The sequence below is a fragment of the Culex quinquefasciatus genome, chromosome 2, assembly GCF_015732765.1.
Source record: "Culex quinquefasciatus strain JHB chromosome 2, VPISU_Cqui_1.0_pri_paternal, whole genome shotgun sequence".
Classification (NCBI taxonomy): domain Eukaryota; kingdom Metazoa; phylum Arthropoda; class Insecta; order Diptera; family Culicidae; genus Culex; species Culex quinquefasciatus.
This window is the reverse complement of record NC_051862.1, coordinates 186754672-186773478: the sequence shown is the minus strand read 5'-3', so window position 1 is coordinate 186773478 and position 18807 is coordinate 186754672. Positions and strand designations below refer to the sequence as shown.

Sequence of the window (18807 nt, the reverse complement as noted above, 5' to 3'; positions counted from 1 at the left end):
TAATGGACATTTTCTTTCTTAGAAAAAATACTTCTTTATTTTTAATGCTTGCATAAAATAAAATTTAAAGTAAACAAATATCCAAATGTATCACAATTATACTAAGGCTACTCGTACACGTTATTTTGTTTTTGTCATGATTTTCTCTTCTCTTAATTTTTTTGTCTCGATTTGCAACGATTTAAAATAACACTACGTTAAAATTATTTCCCCTTTGCTGAAAAATAACAGTAATAATTAAAGCATAAAAGCAAATCTCATTTTCTTTTCCTGACACTAAATATGATGACCTCAGTTTGAGCAAATGGCTGTCCGGCTCCATCCGTTGCTGGCAGCGGCGTTGACGGCATTGTTAAGATTTGGCACTGCGAAGAACTCCTGTGGTGATTGCTCATCGTCAAATGATACCTTCAAAGCAAGCAACCTTCATTAGTAAAAAAAACATTTCGTTCAACCTACCAACTACAATTCTACCCAAGTGTTCTGCAACAGCTCGCGGTGATCTTTGGAGCAAATCTCTGCCGTCAGGTCGGAGTTGAAGTCGATCAGCACATCGTCCGTTCGCTTGACCTGGGATCGACCACTTCCGCTGCTGCTGCTGCTGGCACTGTCCGCCCGGTTGCACGCGTTGTTCCGCTTCTCCAGATCCTTCCGCTTTCGCTCGGCGTGAAACTGCTTGTTTTGCCAGATTTGGTAGGCCCGCTCGAAGCTCCGGGCCACCGTCAGCGTCACCGTTTGGGCCATCTTGCGCTTCTGGCAGAGGTACGCGTAGCAAACCAGCGGACCCTCAAAGTCGACCTCGGAGACGTCCTTGCGGAAGCACATCTCCTTCACCTCGGACTCGGGGCTGGCGACGGTGCCGACGAAGGCGAACACGTGGTCGTGGGCGGAGTCCGCCGAGCAGTACGAAATGTTGTAGATTGAGACCTGCAGCAGGGTTTCGCCGGTGGACACGTCCAGCATTTCGATGCCCTTCGGAGAGATGGAGAGCGTTACGCGCTGGAGCTTTTTGTTGCCTGTGGGGAGAAGAGCACAAGATTAGCAGAAGCACAAGAAACAATGAAATTTCTCACAGCCGCTTTTTAATTATTTTGATAATTTTTCTTTTGATTTTGATAAGCTATTAGGCGTAATAACAAGATTTTGCAATATGGTCGACTCTTTAGTTGCCAATATCGAAAGGACAATCGAGGAAGAGAAACATCAGTCTACAGAACGATTTAAATTGATGACTCAGTTGTAACTACATTTTTTCCTGAAATCCATTGCTCACAAAACAAAACCAAATAAACGTCAAACTCATTTCCATGCTCAGTTTTGCTAAGGAAACTGCTTATGCAGGTCATGAGAAAGAGAAAATATTGACAAACGGAAAGTATTTTTAGAGCAAATGAAATCCAAGAAGAGCATCTATGCATGCAGTTGGAAGGAACTGAAGAAATCATCGAAAGATGGAGAAAAAATATTGAGATAGGGGAAATCTACCCTTTTTTTTTACCTTGAATAAAAATAAAAATAAAAAAATATCAAACAAACAACCCATCCACTTTAACGAGCCCCTTTTGTGGTCTCTATTTCAAGTTTCTGCTCCAACCTAGGAGTCCAAAGGCTTGAATGGGGAGAGCACCCAAATCTATTTTTACTCCAAGGAACCTTCCACTCCAGGGTTCGAACTGACAACATTTGGATTGCGAGTCCAACCACCCCAGCGATTTCACGGGAGCAAAACATTTAATTTAAATAACAAGTCATAGTCTCAACATTTGAATGCAAAATGTGTTGTAAAATGCATTTTACACTAGTTCAGTTGTTTTGCAATAATTAATTTTCAATAACAAAATCAATGACAAAAACAAAAATTTCGATTTTTTTCAAAAATTCTAAAGATTTTCAAATTAACTGAAACATGATAACGGTTATTCACAACAACTTTAAATAAAATTTGTTGCAGCCTAAGTTTTAAAGTATAAATAATTATGAATTTTTGAGTATTGTAAAAAAATAAGAGATTTTGTAAAAAATAATGCGTTTTGCAAAAAAAAAGTTCAAATGCATTCTGAATTTAGCTTCGTTTGATACGCATATTGCGAATTATGAAAATATAAGTATTTCCGAAAAATACGGTATTTTGTGAAAATTTTAGTATTTTAACAAAAAGATGCTCTAATAAAATAAAAATGCTCACCAAATATCGGTTCATATCAAACCCATTTTGTAAACAATGAATTTTTGAGTATTTAAAAAAAATTACGATATTTTGTGGAAATTTCCGAAAAAGCTATAAAGTGCAAATGCATAATAAATTTCGCTTCGTTTGATACCCATAATGCAATTTTTGAAAATTTCAGTTTAAGATAATGGTATTTTGTTAAAATTTCAATATGTTCAAAAAAACTCTAAAGAAGTGAAAAATCATACAAAATATGCATATTGCAAATTTTTGAAATTTTACCACTTTTTTGAGTATTTTGAAATTTTTTGAGTATTTATACATTGAAATTCAATACAGCTTCAAATAATATAATCTTGTTTCACATGATATGGTTGAATGAAGTAAATTTTAGAAAGGTTTTTGAAAGACCTTTTTGATGAACCAGAAAGATTAAAGATCAAATATCGCTTTCAAAAGTTATGCGCATTGAAGTGTTAATTATACGCTTTTTTGAGGCCGAATCTCAGATATTTTGATGAAAATGATGTCCGTAAACTATACAATCAAGCATTACTTTCGAAAAGGCCTACAAACTGATAATTTTCCTCATTTTATATTTTAGACCAAAATTTAAAATTTTGAATATATTTTTATTGAATGAGCTTTTAACAAAATTAATGCTACCCATTTCCCGGGGTTGCAAAATTTTCAAAAAAATTTCCCGGGAAATTTGAAATTTAACGAAAATTATTCTGCTCATGCTTCTGATTAATATTTCGCAACAGAATTGGATAGAACACCAACATTAATTGTGAGGATCACTTAATGGCTTGACTGCTTGTTGAGAAGTATTTTTTTAAATCAAAGTGTTTAGACAGTGAAAATCTATGCTTCTCAACAATAAAATTGCTTTTTAATTTGTCTCAGTGACCATAAAGTTGAAATAGCTAATAACTTATTCCAGAACAACTTGTGAATAAATACATTATCATTAAATTTGCCTCAAAAATCAAATTTCTAGCGCTATTTAACTTGAAACACTATTTCATGAAATCACGACTTAAAGTTTTGAAATAATTGAAGCGAGTTTTTTTTTTAAATTTCATATGATGCAAAGTTGTTTTTCGATGATCTTTCATGGTCCCATTCATGATGATTTTAGTTATATGATTATATGGCCTATTAAATTAATTAGATTGAAATAATTTTCATAGTGTAAAAGTGGTTGAAATTAAACGATATTTTTTTCATATTTAACCCTCTTACGTCCTTGGTAGCACACGTGCTTCATAAATTTATAACTTCAAACCGTAATTTCAATTCAATTTTCATCCAATTTGGTCAAGGTAAACAAAAATGTAAAACAAATCTCAATTTTGACCTTGGCCGGAATATCTTATTTTCAAATGATATGACAAATTTTTTTTGTTAAAATAGGTTGTCAAAAATACAAAAGTTAATATTATTTCCATAATAGCGCGATTTTTGCTGCCCAACATTTAAGCAAACAATATTTCTCGTTGTGAATGCTTCAGAAATAAATATTTTCTGAATTAACATTGACATGAAACTTACAGACAAGCTGATTAGTTCAATATCAACAGTAGCTTGGATTTATTCATCAAATCAAGTTCACTTATTATTATTTTTTGTATCATCTCAAAAAATTGGTGCTAAAAAGATAGGAATACTTCCGCTTGTATTTCGGGAATTTCAAATTTTACGGGAAAAGGGAAATGTTGTTTCCGGGAAATTCCCGGAAATTTTTTCCGGGTCGGAAAATTGGACGCTCTATTGAAAATTGAACCAATTGAAAATTACAGGCTAATTAGGTGACACCTAGAAAAACGAATTTTCATCGATGAGCAATTCTCTACGAAATCGGTCTTTTTTCTTAAATTTTAATTTTTGTAATTTTTTATCCGACTGAAACTTTTTTGGTGCCTTCAGTATGCCCAAAGAAGCCATTTTGCATCATTAGTTTGTCCATATAATTTTCCATGGTTTTATCCCTTATCCCCGAATCCCACTTTCCCGAATCCCATATCCCCGAAAATCATTTCCCCGAAAATTCCACATCCCCGAAAATCATTTCCCCGAAAGTGCCACTTCCCCGAAAATCATTTTCCCGAAAATTCCACATCCCCGAAAATCATTTTCCCGAAAATTCCATATCCCCGAATGTCATTTCCCTGAATGGCCATTTTACCGAACTGTCGTTTTCCCGAATTTACATTTACCCGAATGGTTACCTCACCAAAAAAATCAAATTTCCCGAATGATAACCTAGTTATAAACTAAATTGTTATTTCAAGCAAAACAATGTAAATAGGCCAAAGCCGAAGTGTAAACAAAGAGTCTATCCTGCTCGTTCCTAACGTAAACATCAACTGACGTGAGCAGGATAGACTCTTTGCTTACACTTTGGCTTGGGCCCTTTTACATTGTTTTGCTTGATTTAGGGATTTTTTCATAAAAGTATGGCGTTAATATTAAATTATGTGTTTTGTAAGACTAAAAAAAAACAAATAACCGTAGAAGGCCATTAATAAACCACGCGGACACTTCAAGAGTGCTGGGTATTGAGATCATCCACGTTCCATAAAAAAGTTTTTTTTTTGCAGCGGCCATTTTCAGAAAGGACAATTTTCCAAAACGGTATCTACGTGGTAAGGATAGAACAGCAACGATAGCTTTATGCGACGACTCGATGCGCAGGATTTTGTTTGTTCTAGATTTTGTTTGACTGAACTGATTTTTCTTTATCAATTTTGGTTTGATTTTTTTTTTATTTTTTTTACTTCCAATTCGAGTTCTGCAATCAACCCTTTTAATCTTGTCTAAATAGTTGATTATTAAATTACAAAATGCATTTTTTGAATATTTCATAACCGCCATTTTAGATTCAATATTACTAAATCAATTTAAAGTAGTTTAGGGGCTATACTTAAGCTCGACAGCTGATTTTGGTTGCCAAGGTCCCGAGTAACAATTACAAATTTTTGCGGTAGTCGGGCCTGAACGTGTGCAAACACGTTCTGACCTGAAATCCCTTTGGCCAGTTGTCGCACTTACATCAATTTGAATATTCAAAATTCAAGTGAAGCTCGGAATTTTTTGAACGTTCAATTGTGGACATGATACTTTATTGATCGCTACTTCCCCGAACCCGGTCAGGCGGGTATGGGGGAGTTCGGGGAAGTGACGTTCGGGGAAATAGCCGTTCGGGAATATGGTCATTCGGGAAAATGATTTTCAGGGATGTGGAAAATTAGGGAAAGTGGCCATTCGGGAAAATGGTTTTTAGGGGAAGTCGCCACTCGGGGATGTGGCCGTTCGGGGAAATGGATTGTTCGGGGAAATGATTTTCGGGTAAATGACATTTCGGGAAAGTGTCTTTTCGGAGATGTGGCATTCGGGGAAACGTCTCTTCGGGAATGTGGGTTTCGGGGAAATGTCATAGATTCATTTTCCATACAAATTTGGCAGCTGGCCATACAAAAATGATGTATGAAAATTCAAAAATCTGTATCTTTTGAAGGAATTTTTTGATCGATTTGGTGTCTTCGGCAAAGTTGAAGGTATGGATATGGACTACACTGAAAAAAAAAGATGCACGGTAAAAATTTTTTTGTTGATTTTTAATTTTACTTTTTGTCACTAAAACTTGATTTGCAAAACAACACTATTTTTATTTTTTATTTTTTGATATGTTCAGAAATTTCCTGGTTGTGCAAAAAATCTTTGAGCGATTTTTGAACCAATACTGATTTTTTAAAAAAATCGAAAAATTGGTCGCAAAAATTTTTCAACTTTATTTTTCGATGAATAATCAAATTTGCAATCAAAAAGTACTTTAGTGAAATTTTGATTAAGTGCACGTTTTCAAGTTAAATCCATTTTTAGGTGGCTTTTTTGAAAATAGTCGCAGTTTTTCATTTTTTTTAAATTAGTGCACCTGTTTGCCCACCTTTGAAACAAATATTTTTGAATAGCTGAGAAAATTCTCTATATTTTGCATTCTTGAATTTTGTTGATGCGACCCTTAGTTGCTGAGATATTGCCATGCAAAGGTTTAAAAACAGGAAAATTGATGTTTTCTAAGTCCCACCCAAACAACACACCATTTTCCAATGTCGATATCTCAGCAACTAATGGTCCGATTTTCAATGTTAAAATATGAAACAGTCGTGAAATTTTCCGATCTTTTCGAAAACAATACTTTCAACATTTCAAATCAAGACTAACATTTCAAAAGGGCCAAACATTCAATATTACGCCCTTTTAAAAAGTTAGTCTTGGTTTAAAAATTTTGTAAAAAATGTTTTCGAAAAGATCGGAAAATTTCACAAATGTTTCATATATTAACATTGAAAGTCAGACCATTAGTTGCTGAGATATCGACAATAAAAAATGGTGGGTTGTTTGGGTGAGACTTAGAAAACATCAATTTTCCTGTTTTTAAACCTTTGCATTGCAATATCTCAACAACTAAAGGTCGTATCAACAAAGTCCGAAAAAGCAAAATATAGAGAATTTTCTCAGCTTTTCAAAAATATTTTTTCCAAAAGTGTGCAAACATGTGCACTAATTTAAAAAAATGAAAAACTGCGACTATTTTCAAAAAAGTCACCTAAATATGGATTTAACTTGAAAACGGTGCACTTTATCAAAATTTTACTAAAGTACTTTTTGATTGCAAATTTGATTTTACATCGAAAAATGAAGTTGAAAAATTTTGTGACCAATATTTCGATTTTTTGAAAAAAAATATGTATTGATTAAAAAATTCATAACTCGGTCAATGATTTTTTGCACAACCTGGAAATTTCTGAAAAGTTGGCATTTTATGTCCTCTAAAACATATCAAAATATAAAAAAAAAAATAAAAATAGTGTTTTTTGCAAATCAAGTTTTAGTGACAAAAAGTTTAGGCCGATGCAAATATTTAAAAAAGTTTTTGTCCCTCGGCACTGGCCGAGGTCAAGGGGGGCAAAAAAATATAAAAATTTAAGTAACAAGCCATAGTCTTCACATTTAAATGAAAAAAGTATTTTAAAATGCATTTTACACTAGTTCAGTTGTTTTGCAATTTCTAGTTTTCAAAAAATCTAAGATCTGACAAAAATAAAAATTGTATCGAAAAAAAAGATTTTGCATCGAAAATTTTCAAAAAAATTTCAGATTTTTTAATAAACCCAAACATGCTAAAAATGATTTTAAACGCAAAAGAATGTATTTTAAGTTGATTTCAGCTGGTTGCACTTGAATTTTTATTGAAATTTTGAAGTTTATTGTAAAAATATTTTTTTTGCCCCCTGATTTTCCGGGCCAATTTTGAAGGGGAGGGGAGGGGTGGTTGACAAAAACTTATGAAAATATTTGTACCAGCCTTTATAAAAAATCACCAAAATTTTTTTTACCGTGCATCATTTTTTTCAGTGTAGTCCATATCCATACCTACAACTTTGCCGAAGACACAAAATCGATCAAAAAATTCCTTCAAAAGATACAGATTTTTGAATTTTCATGCATCATTTTTGTATGGCCAGCTGCCAAATTTGTATGGAAAATTATATGGACAAACTAATGATGCAAAATGGCTTCTTTGGGCATACCGAAGGCACCAAAAAAGTTTCAGTCGGTTTAAAAAATACAACAAAAAAAATCGAATGACCGAAATCTGAGAGAATTGCTCCGATTCGAAAGTCTCAGAAATTTGCTCAGCTTTTCAAAAAATATTTGTTTCAGGAGTTGCTTTCCTAGATAAAATAAAGTTAAAACTCTGGCTTGTAATATCAATTTTTTTTTTTGAATTTATGAGGGATCTTTTATAGAAAATGAATAACGATTTCGAAAGGATATAGTCAGCTTAAAGTACGGACATTCTAAGGCTCAAACCTAGAACCTAGAGAAACTTCACCTTTCGCCGCCGTGATGATCCGCTTGACGGCGTCCGCCGTGGAGCTGTCCGACCGGGGCGTCGGGATCGTCGTGTTGCCCAGGTACTTGACGCTGTACGTGATCGCCTCCTCGAAGCCATCCTCCAGCTCTTCGTGGTTGTCCGAAAAGTCCCGGATGTTGTTGGCCAGCGCCAGCTCCTCGCACAGCTCTGGAATGAGACAGCAAAGAGAATAAATATTTACTATCAAATTTTTAAAACAAAACACAAATTGTATAAGGTGTGGCAATTCTGGCTGGGGCTCGAGATAAGTCGGTCAGAACGTGTGCCAATTATCACTTTTGTTGCATTTGGGCATTGCACGCTTGCACTAGCCGATATTGGAGAGGACGTTGAAATGTTAAACAGATTGGGAGTGCCTGCGGGAGAAAAGTGCAAGTGCAACCTGGTCCATTGAATAAGAGTATCAGGGTGCAGCCGCTGATATGACCTATCTTGGACTCGTTTTATTGGTTGCATTAAATGTGGGAAATTCGGGCGCTTGTTACGAAGGGGAATTTATTATTTTTTATTGATGATCCGAAAAAAAACGTTTCAAGAAGAAATCTGGGATAATTATAATGAATTGGTCAGTAAATAGTATCTTCTTTTTTAAATCCTTAAAGCCAGATTTTTGGCATTCGATTATTCCAACGTAAATTATGTTAACATTGCAATTATTCTATGTTAATCAGACCCCTTAAGATACGGATCCTGTAATAAATCTGCAAGACTTCACCATCCAAATCTGCATAATATTGCCATCTATTGCTTCGCAACCTCAAAGTTCGTCGCTCACTTATCATGTCTCGAACGTGTATAACTCATAATGGCCCAATTAGCCAGTACTCCAAAAGTTGCATAATTAATTTAATGCAAATCGTCGCACCTCGGACAACGAGATAATTACTCGCGTTGATCGATTAACTTGAGCAACACTAAATCGTCCGAGCAGCAGCAGCAACACTCAAGTTTGACTCACTTTCTAAACTGTTTGCCACCGTTTCCACCACGGGGTTCAGGCAATTGCAATTATAATTGCAACCACATGGCCCAACCCCAACTTCAACCCAATCCAACCACCCCATCGAGATCAAAATGCAAATTCTAAAATTGATACCGGAGATTGGCTGCGCCAACTTTCGCGAGCCAACCACCATCAGCAATTCAGTATTAATTATTTTTTCCGTGCCTTTTACCTTAAAAGTTTACTCTCATTTTTCCGTATTATTTTTGACATCTATTTTTACTTGCCTCACAGCACAGCAGCGTTTCGAGATGCACTGCACTTGACTTGGTTCAGCCCAAAAATTACCAATTTTGATTGATTGTTTGATTGAAATCGTTGCGGGCTGGAGAGCTGGCGAAAAAAAACGTTGTTCCAAAAACAGATTTGCAGCAGCGTGGTGTTTTAGCTCATCGCCAATTCAGCTTCCAGTGTTCAGTTACCTACACTGCTGTGTGCGAACAACTGCAAAATATTGTGAAGCTGAACGCTTGTTGCTTTTGTGCGTTTTGGCACATTTTCGGGGGCACTTGGCATTGGGGCGGTTATTTAAAAGTGAAAACAAAGGCTGGTAGGTGTGCAATGTTTGAACAACAGCAAGTTCAAAAATAAAAATAAAAAAGATTTTATATATACAGCTCCCATATTTGATTTGTAATTTTTAAACTCATATATTTAACCTTTTTCAAATGCTAAGTATTTTCCAATATCGACTTTCTTTTCAAGGGGATAGGTAATTTTTTCATTGTTTATTTTTTTAACATATTTGTAAGGGTGAGTCGTATATTACTTTCAGCTTTTCATAACAAATCTTCGAAGGACAATTTTCATCAAATTAAATAAAAAATGCCGATAATACATTTTAATAACTATTACTGTAGAAAAATGTACCCTTTACCAAATTTGTAGAATATACTTCTAAATATTGATTCATTCATCTTTTTTCAAAAAAATACTGCATCTAAAGAAAGAAGTGTTAAATTGGCTCAATTTAGACTATTAAGACCGTTAAAAAAAATAAGGGGGCAAATTTTTGTTTTTCAAAAAAACTTCAAAATTTTAATGAACTGAAAATAATTTGAAATGAATTTTCCTGCGTTTAAAATAATATTTGGGTAATTCTCCGCCAACTCACACAGCAGTTGCCCCGACCCCTCTTCGATTTGCGTGAAACTTTGTTCTAAGGAGTAACTTTTGTCCCTGATCACGAATCCGAGGTCCGTTTTTTGATATCTCGTGACGGAGGGGCGGTACGACCCCTTCCATTTTTGAACATGCGAAAAAAGAGGTGTTTTTCAATAATTTGCAGCCTGAAACGGTGATGAGATAGAAATTTGGTGTCAAAGGGACTTTTATGTAAAATTAGCCGCCCGATTTGATGGCGTACTCAGAATTCTGAAAAAACGTATTTTTCATCGAAAAAACACTAAAAAAGTTTTAAAAATTCTCCCATTTTCCGTTACTCGACTGTAAAAAAAATTTGGAACATGTCATTTTTTGGGAAATTTAATGTAATTTTCGAATCTACATTGACCCAGAAGGGTCATTTTTTCATTTAGAACAATTTTTTTCATTTTAAAATTTCGTGTTTCTTTTAACTTTGCAGGGTTTTTTTAGAGTGTAACAATGTTCTACACAAGCCACACAAGCCTTGAAGTAATCCGGTTTTCCTGTTTTTTGACTTAAATGTCTAAAGCCCTAGAGAAATTTTGATTTGGTTCTTTAAAAATGTATGTAGTATTTTTGATTTGTTGTTTCAAAGAGATGAGAAAAGGATCAATTTCTAAGACATTTTGTACTTTTGTATATGGTGTGAAAAAACACATGGTAATATTTCTACTTTTTATGAGTACATCTTTTATGTCAGCAAAAATGTGTAATTTTACCACTAAAAATATGTAAATTCGACGTCGTCGTGCTATCTTGTTGCACCCGCCATTTCGACGTTCCGAGAAACACGCGTTTTAATGTTTGACCTTGAATAAACAAAAAAATAGACCTTGAATAAACAAAAAACAAAAAACTAGATTGAAGTTGGTTGCTGAAGTCTCGAGTTATAATTACAAATGTTTACGGTAATCTAACTTGTACGTGCGTCAAACGTGTTCTGACTTAAATTCCCTTGGCCAGTTGTCGCACTAACATCAATTTTCAGGGAGTAACAAGATAGCACGACAAGATTGAAACTTCTTTCATATGTAAAGTGACAAAAATGCACGGAGTTTTTTAAGTTTTTGTTGAATATCTCAGGATTGAAATCGAATTTTGGGGATCTGTGAAGGTCAAAAGGTGAGGCATTGTTAGCTGCAAAAAATGCCGTTCTTAACTCAATTTAGCCCAAAATGCACGTGTGACAAGTTAGCACGACGGCGACGAATTGTTCTCTTTTCCGTGTAATGACACTTTTTCAGTCTAAATTGAGGTAATATTAAACCTTCATTTTTACACCTCCCTGAATTACTCAATTTTTTACTGTGTATGTTATGCATTTTGAAAATATTTTTAAGCTCAGATGATCAGAATAGAAAACAATTAGAAATGATTTTACTCAAAATTTTATTTGTTTCTCAGTTATAAAAGAAAACGATTGAAAATTTTTCAACTTCAAAGAAATGTGCTTTTCAAGGTATTTTTCCTTCAAAATATTTTTTTTCTTGAGACATAGAAAAAAAAGAGATTTCTGAAAAAAAATCAAAAATATTGTCAAACAAAATCTAAAAAATAATTTTTAAGTAAATTATCAAATTTGCAATCACAAATGACATAACTTTTGGTTGCACTTTATCACCATTTTCAAGTTATAGGTATCTTCAAGTATTTTATTTATGTAATTTGTTTTACCATTTATGAATTCTTAATGAAGGAAAAGCACCTCTGCAAAAAAAACAATCTTTTTTTGACTTTGTTGATTGGCCTGCTGGTTGCTGAGGTACAGCCTCTGTAATTTTAAATTTTGTGAAAATGTATTTTTCTTAGTCAACTGAATTAGCAATCATTTTTCAACTGGAAATTTCTCAGAAACTAAGAGTTCGATTTACAATGTAAAGAAAATGAACTTTTGTGAAATTTCCTGTTCTTTTGAATTAAAATTTATTTAAATATTAAATATTGAGCCCAAGAATTTAAATAGTTCCAACCACCTCTATTTTTCTATTTCTAAAGCAATTTTGAATTTTAAAAAGCATTGAAAATTAGAACTCTCAACTTTTTCAAAATAATGGTTTTTAATGATTCTACTTCAAGCAAAGCAATGGGCCGATGTCAAAGTATAAACAAAGAGTCTAGCCTGCTCACGTCAATTGACGTTTACATTAGGAACGAGCAGGATAGATTCATTGTTTACACTTTGACATTGGCCCAATTACATTGTTTTGCAAGACCTGCTTCATGTTACTTTATTCTATGTTTTGGAAAAAAGGTTTTAAGGTCATCAAAATAAGTATGCAAAAGTTGCTCAAATACACGAAAAAATTTAAAGCTTACAAAAAAAGGTGGACTATTATTTATCCAGAATGGGAACTAGAATCACGAACTTACCCCTCAGCTCAATGATTCCTCCCTGCGATAAGCTTTACACAGTAGGCCTGATCGCTTTAGCATTTGTGATGTTTCAATGTGATGCAATGACGCACCACATATGTTAATGAATGTATTCGCAAATTTTGAGAAAAAGATAAGAAAAAAGGCTTTAGCTAAAACCTTTACAGACAACACGCTTTAGGATCAAGTCAGGTCCACTTACCCCTCCAATTTCGGCTGCACATTCAAATTGCAGCCGCTCTTTGTGCGCTGATGAAGTGCACAGTGATCCATTCTCTGGCCGGTATTGAGCGTGTGGGGAGTTTATTGAATTAACTCTAATTTTGGATCATCCACGTTCAGTTCGCTGCTGGAACCGAACCGACCCGGCCGGTGCGAATGGATGACCTTGTAGTGGTCGGTGGTGCGCGAGATATTTTTCTTGAAACCGACTGTTAATTTTATGACTTTGATAGCCTAATGGAAAATCGCACTCGCGCCAGTCACGACATGCTCGTTGGTTCTGGTTCTGATTGAAGGATCACCGTTGAATTTTTCGGAGTTGGTGGGCATGTGAGCAGAAAAAAGATTCAGTGAATGGCAAACGGTGATCATTGTCATCACGGAAGGATTGTGGCGATTGTGAGTGTGTCGGAGGAGGGTATAAGTGTTATAATTTGAGAGCGATTGTTCTAAACGATGGGTAATTTTAAGCTTCAAAAGTTCTCTAAATTTGAAGTGAGCAAGTGAAGGTTGTACAGCAATTAAATTAATTTTCGTCCGGGGATTAAGCTGTCATTGTCTCTAAATTTGCAGTATCGGCTTGAGAAAATCTTAATGTTTGCCAAGGTCATTTTCAATCTCACTTTTAGTTATGCAGAATTACTGGTTTTTTGAGTGCATTATTTTTTAGTTTTATTTAATTTATTTCATTAGGGTTACCAAAATATTTCCCGCGGAGGCATTTTGAGTGATAATGGAAAATGGCCTCGTAATTTCAGTTTTTTAGTTCCTGTTAGCCAATTTTGAACAAATGCTTTGTAGAAATATCTTTTCAAAATTGCGTTTGCAAAAAGTATCATATTTTTTGTGATGCTTAAAAATATATGCTCTTATCAGAAGCTATTGAGTATTATACTGCCCATACCTAATCTTCGCCACGGCAATTTCAAAGGGCAATGGGATATTAGCCGTTTGGTTTTTTGCATCGGTAGCCAAAACATACCAATATTTTAATGAAATTCAAGTTTCAGGAGATGCGTTAGAACATCCTCTACCATCTGGTGCAAAATTCTCGATTTTGCCAAAAGTTGATAATAACCATTTTTTAATGATGGGCAGTATAGGATGTATCAAATGAGTCATTTCTAAATTCTAGATAAAGTTTTCAAAAGGTCCTATTTGCATAGGAAACCCATGACTCATAGGTTGTTTTGAAAATTTATTCTAGAATTCAAATGGAATTCAACCCGTAAAAATTATGCTTTTTGTGTTTAGCCATTTATGAAACTCTTTAAAGGGACCATCTATAAACCACGTGGATACTTTTTTGAAATCTCAGCCCCCCCCCCCCTCCCCCCCTGCAATTTCCAAACAAAACAATTTGTTTTGTATGAAGCGTGGGCAATCGCTTTTTGATTTTTCAAACCTCATGAGCCTTTAGTTCACGTTTTAGGGAACAATTTGCATCGAGACATCGAAAAGATTCGTCCACTCTGATGAATTTTAAATAGTGAATTATAAAACAATTATTGAATTATTAAACAGGAACTAAAAAACTGTTTCGCCCGTGTGGATCAATCGGACCGCGCACTGGACTCACAATCCCGAGGCTGTTGGTTCGATTACCGCGGCGGGCGCTCTAAAAATTCTAAGTGTAAGTATGGGTATCCGGCACCGTCGCTCCGTGCCGCACTCAAACACTTAGGAGCCCAGGGTTAAATGAAAGACACTAGTGGTTGGTACTAGCAATGGTGGCCGACAGCTATAAAGTCAACTTCGTGCCTTTAGTCTGACACATCGAATTTACATGCATTGAAAAAAAAATAGAGCGTCCAATTTTAGCAGATTTTGAATTTTCCTGGAAGCGGGAAACATATTTTTGAAATGTCGGAATTTTGTTATTTTTTTCAAGCCTAAAATAATAGAATAAGCTCAATAATGTTAATTGGTGATAATCTACACTTCAATGTTAACAAGGATGACAGATTTTAAATAGCTTAAAAGAAATTAAAATATGAAAAAAATGAATCAATTCGATTATCCGAAGCCTCGATTTTTTATATGACATGACCAGAAAAGTTTGAAAAATTTCATTAAAAATGTCTAAAAAAACAAGAAGCGACAACAAATGAGAGTAAGTAAAATTTTAGATACATAAGTTTTGAATTTAATGTTTTATATGAAATTTATATAATTTCAAAACATCTGGGCTGACGGTTGGAAAACTTTTTCACTCCGCGTCATTTTTCCTTTTTTTCCATTTCCATTCCATTTTTTTGCAAAAAGTATAGATCCGTTGAAAATTGTTTAATTTAAGAAGGCTTTTTTGTGTTAAGGGAATTCGGATTCTTGTTGTCGTTGGTAGTGAATTTCGTTGAAAATTCATTAAATCGTTCGAATCTGCCAAGAATCTAGAAGTAAGTGAAAAGTAAGTGGAAGGGCTTGATCTAGCTGGAGCCTTTCCCAGAGCGGAACTGATCGTGGATGCCAAGGCGGTTAAATAAACATCAAATCCATTTACGGAGGATGCTGTTTCAAGAGATTGTGAAAGAGTCTGGATGTGAAATTCGATTCAACACCAGCGAAACATCCGGATATATTTGTTTGGAGTGGAGATATTCCGTGCTAGGAACACTTCCACTTCATCCGATCGGCCTGTTTCTTGTCAAGAACCTTGGGCTGACGATCGGGACACTACCTGGCTGTGTCTTTTGAAGATTTGCTGTTCCTTGGTGAGAGCTTTCCATCATTATTTCTAATTTGACTATATTCTCCTTTATTATAATATTATAAATTTAATAACCCTCCTACCCCTTCCCCGCTTTCCCGTTCCTCAATCCCAATTTCCCCAAACCCAATTTCCCCATATCCACTTCCCCCCTAAAAATATAAATAATTGCCAATTCACACTAACAAACCACACCCAACTAATTCGGAGCGTTTGGTACGGTATGTCCACGCATCCTTCCTCCCCTGTTGATTCTGTGAAATGTGATCCGTTCACAGAATCTGTCTCTGCGGTTAATGCAACGCAGTAGGCCTGGCCGCTTTAATTTTTGCTATACATTTTCGGGGTAACTCGGATGTACTGTAATTGTTAATTTTTGCAAGAAAGATCTTGGGGCGTAATCTAACCACAAGTTCTTCAAAAAATTACCGAATTCGGTAAAAAGTTACCGAAATTCGGTAATGAAGTTCATTTTTGTAAATCATACAACCGAAATTCGGTAAAATTTTGTTCATTTTGACAGATGGTTTAGATAACTTTACCAAAAAGTTGAAAAACTACCGAATTTGCAAAAAAAAAACTAAGTGTGTATTAAAAATTAAATAGAAAATATTTAAAGCACTAGGTATTTTACGGATTTTACGGATATATGCCTAATAGAAATGTTTATGCTTTAAAATTCTTATTGTTCATCTATTTCGACAACCAAATTTGAATTTCCTGATCAAAATTTGTTTTTTTTTATTATTCATGGAATATCCGGTATGGACGCACTCAAAAAAATATTATTTTTTGCTTAGGGACCATCCATAAACCACGTGGACACTTTTTTGGAAATCTCAACCCCCCCTTCGTGAACAATTGTCCAGACAAAAAAAAATAAAAAAAATATAAAAATTTCAATTACAAGCCATGTTCTCAACATGTCAATGAAAAAAGTGTTTTAAAATGTATTTTACACCTGCCCAGTAGTTTTGAAATCATAAGTGTTAAAAATATGCAAGTATTAAAGAGATTTCTTTTTTCGCGGAAAAAAAAACTTTTTGCGGTGCTGTACATTGGATTTTCACAAAAAATGAAAATATTTTTGATCGATCCCAGACATGTTGAATATGATTTTGAATGCAGGAATTTTATTTGTTTTCAGTTGGTTAGACTTTGAAAATTAAATTTTTTTTGAAAAAAATATTTTTTTTAGCTCCCTGATTTTTCGAACCGATTTTGAGGGGGGGGGGGGGGGGTGCTACATAAACTTTGAAAAATATTTGCAACGGCCTTAATGGGACTCAATATTTCTGACAGTTCATAAGTTTATATTTTTGTCGTTACTTCCTAATTTTTCAATCTCAAAATATTGGTTAATGCGTTTAATCATCAAATATCTATTCTGATAAAAACAGGTTTAAATCTATAAAAAAAATCTCGAGGTTTGAGAATGATCCCATTTAAACGTTAACACGATTAAAGTTTGCTAATTTTTTCTATTCCGAATGGAATTTAAAAAAGCTATAATTTACTGAAAATTTTAATATGTCTATAGAAAAAATGTTTCTTCCACAAATTAATATTCGATGCCCTGTGATATATGTTAACTTTTGTAATTCAAAATATAAAAAAATGCAAAGACAAAGCAACATTCCGTACTCACTTTTGTGCTTCGAATTGTTCTTCCAGATACTCTTGAAAAACGCCATGCTGCTCACTTTGCCTCAACAGTCGCCAAAATCAGATTCAAATTAAACTCCACTGATTAGTTCAATTCAGCTGTCGACACTCCTCCACCCTCACCGGTCCGCGGAAATGGTTATTGACTTTTCCTCACTGCTCTAGCAAACATTCACTCACGTTTCCCCCCACACTGTTGGTCGGTCGGTTGGACACGGTTGATTTTCCACTCGGCCCAACCCAGAAGCAGCTAGCAGGTAGCTTGTATGGGGTATCGATATCAGACACCACAATCGAACCAAACTATTGTGCTACACTTGCTGAATTTTATGCTGCGATTTTATGCACACACACGCGAGTAGGCAGTTCAGCACTCATCAAGCACTGTATTATGTGATTGCTGCACCAATTTTCTGCACTATCGGTCATTAGCACGGCGTGGAGGAGCCTTAAGTCGACGACGACGATGACCGTCTCTGAACCAAAGTCGACGCCGCCACGGTTTCACTTTTAATTTATGGACTTAATTAATCGCGCCAAATACAAAAATCGCAGCCAAGGTTGCCCACCAGCACTAGCAGCGGAGTAGATTTTCCAACTGTAACCGAGATGATGGCCAACGACTTTGAAGCCTCCTCGCGCCCGGTGAGTGATGCCTTAATTCACACGAGCAGTCGCGAGTCGTCGACGACGTCGTTCGTCGTTACGTGAACCCTTCGAGCTGACGAGCTGCTAGCACGAAAGCTCGAGCTCAGCAGCATGAAACGGCGCGGAAAAGCGTTAACTTGCTGCACGCGCTTTTCCTGGGCACCTAGCTTATAGTCCAAACGCGATCCAAGTTATGCACTCACTCACGGCAGGTTGAAAAGCGTGTGATAGTTTTAAGCGGGTTGTGTAATTTGTTAAACTTCCCTAATCACTTTGCTTTAACACACTGGAAAAGTTCGTATTTTCAAACGTTTACTCTAGCCTCAAATTCAGAAAAAAGGTCTCTTCTAGAAACACAAGCCTCAGTTGAGACACATCCGCGCGACACGTCCGTACGGCTCGACGGCCAATCTTGTAATAAAAGCGCGAGCGCAAGGAGCCTATACTCGATACTGCCACTGCTGCACTGACTGTGCGCCACAACTGCTGAGCGCGATTTCGCTCCGTGGTTGATGATTGTTGGCTTACCACCGGCGACTGATTGACCGCGGAGAGGAGCAGAACTTTGTGGTGAGTGGATTTTCCGCGATAGCCATGTGTTCTCATTGCTGGTTGAGGTTAAGGGGTTGTTTACGATTTTGCAAATATGATATTTTTTTAAATTTAAAATGTAGCAAATTTAAACTAACCCAAAATAAATGACAATCAAATACAAAATATAACACGAATGACTAGAATAATGAGAAGCAAAATCAGGTGAACTTTAAAAGCCATTACAAAATTGATTGAAAGTGTTTGTACTTCGGACTTGGTTAGGATTGAAGAATAATTAAAAAAGTTCTGTCCGTTTTATTAAATTAGTTAAGCAAAAAGTATCACAAATTGCTTTAAACATAAGTATTAAGTACATCTTGTTTCTGTCAAAA

At 35.2% G+C, this 18807-nt stretch overlaps 1 protein-coding gene across 1 annotated transcript; it reads right to left on the bottom strand.

Annotated features, from left to right (window-relative positions):
• Positions 1-38: 38 nt before the first annotated feature.
• LOC6031189 (low density lipoprotein receptor adapter protein 1-B) lies at positions 39-18353 on the bottom strand. Its single transcript, XM_038250190.1, has 4 exons — positions 17217-18353; positions 8076-8264; positions 475-1016; positions 39-408 (listed from the first exon to the last, which is right to left on the bottom strand). The coding sequence occupies exons 1-4, from the start codon at positions 17260-17262 to the stop codon at positions 292-294; spliced, it is 894 nt and encodes a 297-aa protein (XP_038106118.1). The 5' UTR covers positions 17263-18353; the 3' UTR covers positions 39-291.
• Positions 18354-18807: the final 454 nt, after the last annotated feature.

Excerpts from the sequence above, each read along its gene's own strand:
- LOC6031189 (XM_038250190.1), bottom strand. The coding sequence starts at position 17,262 with ATGGCGTTTTTCAAGAGTATCTGGAAGAACAATTCGAAGCACAAAA. Across the intron at positions 8,265-17,216 it reads GAACAATTCGAAGCACAAAA|AGCTGTGCGAGGAGCTGGCG; the intron begins GTGAGTACGGAA and ends GTCTCATTCCAG. Across the intron at positions 1,017-8,075 it reads GATCATCACGGCGGCGAAAG|GCAACAAAAAGCTCCAGCGC; the intron begins GTGAAGTTTCTC and ends TTCTCCCCACAG.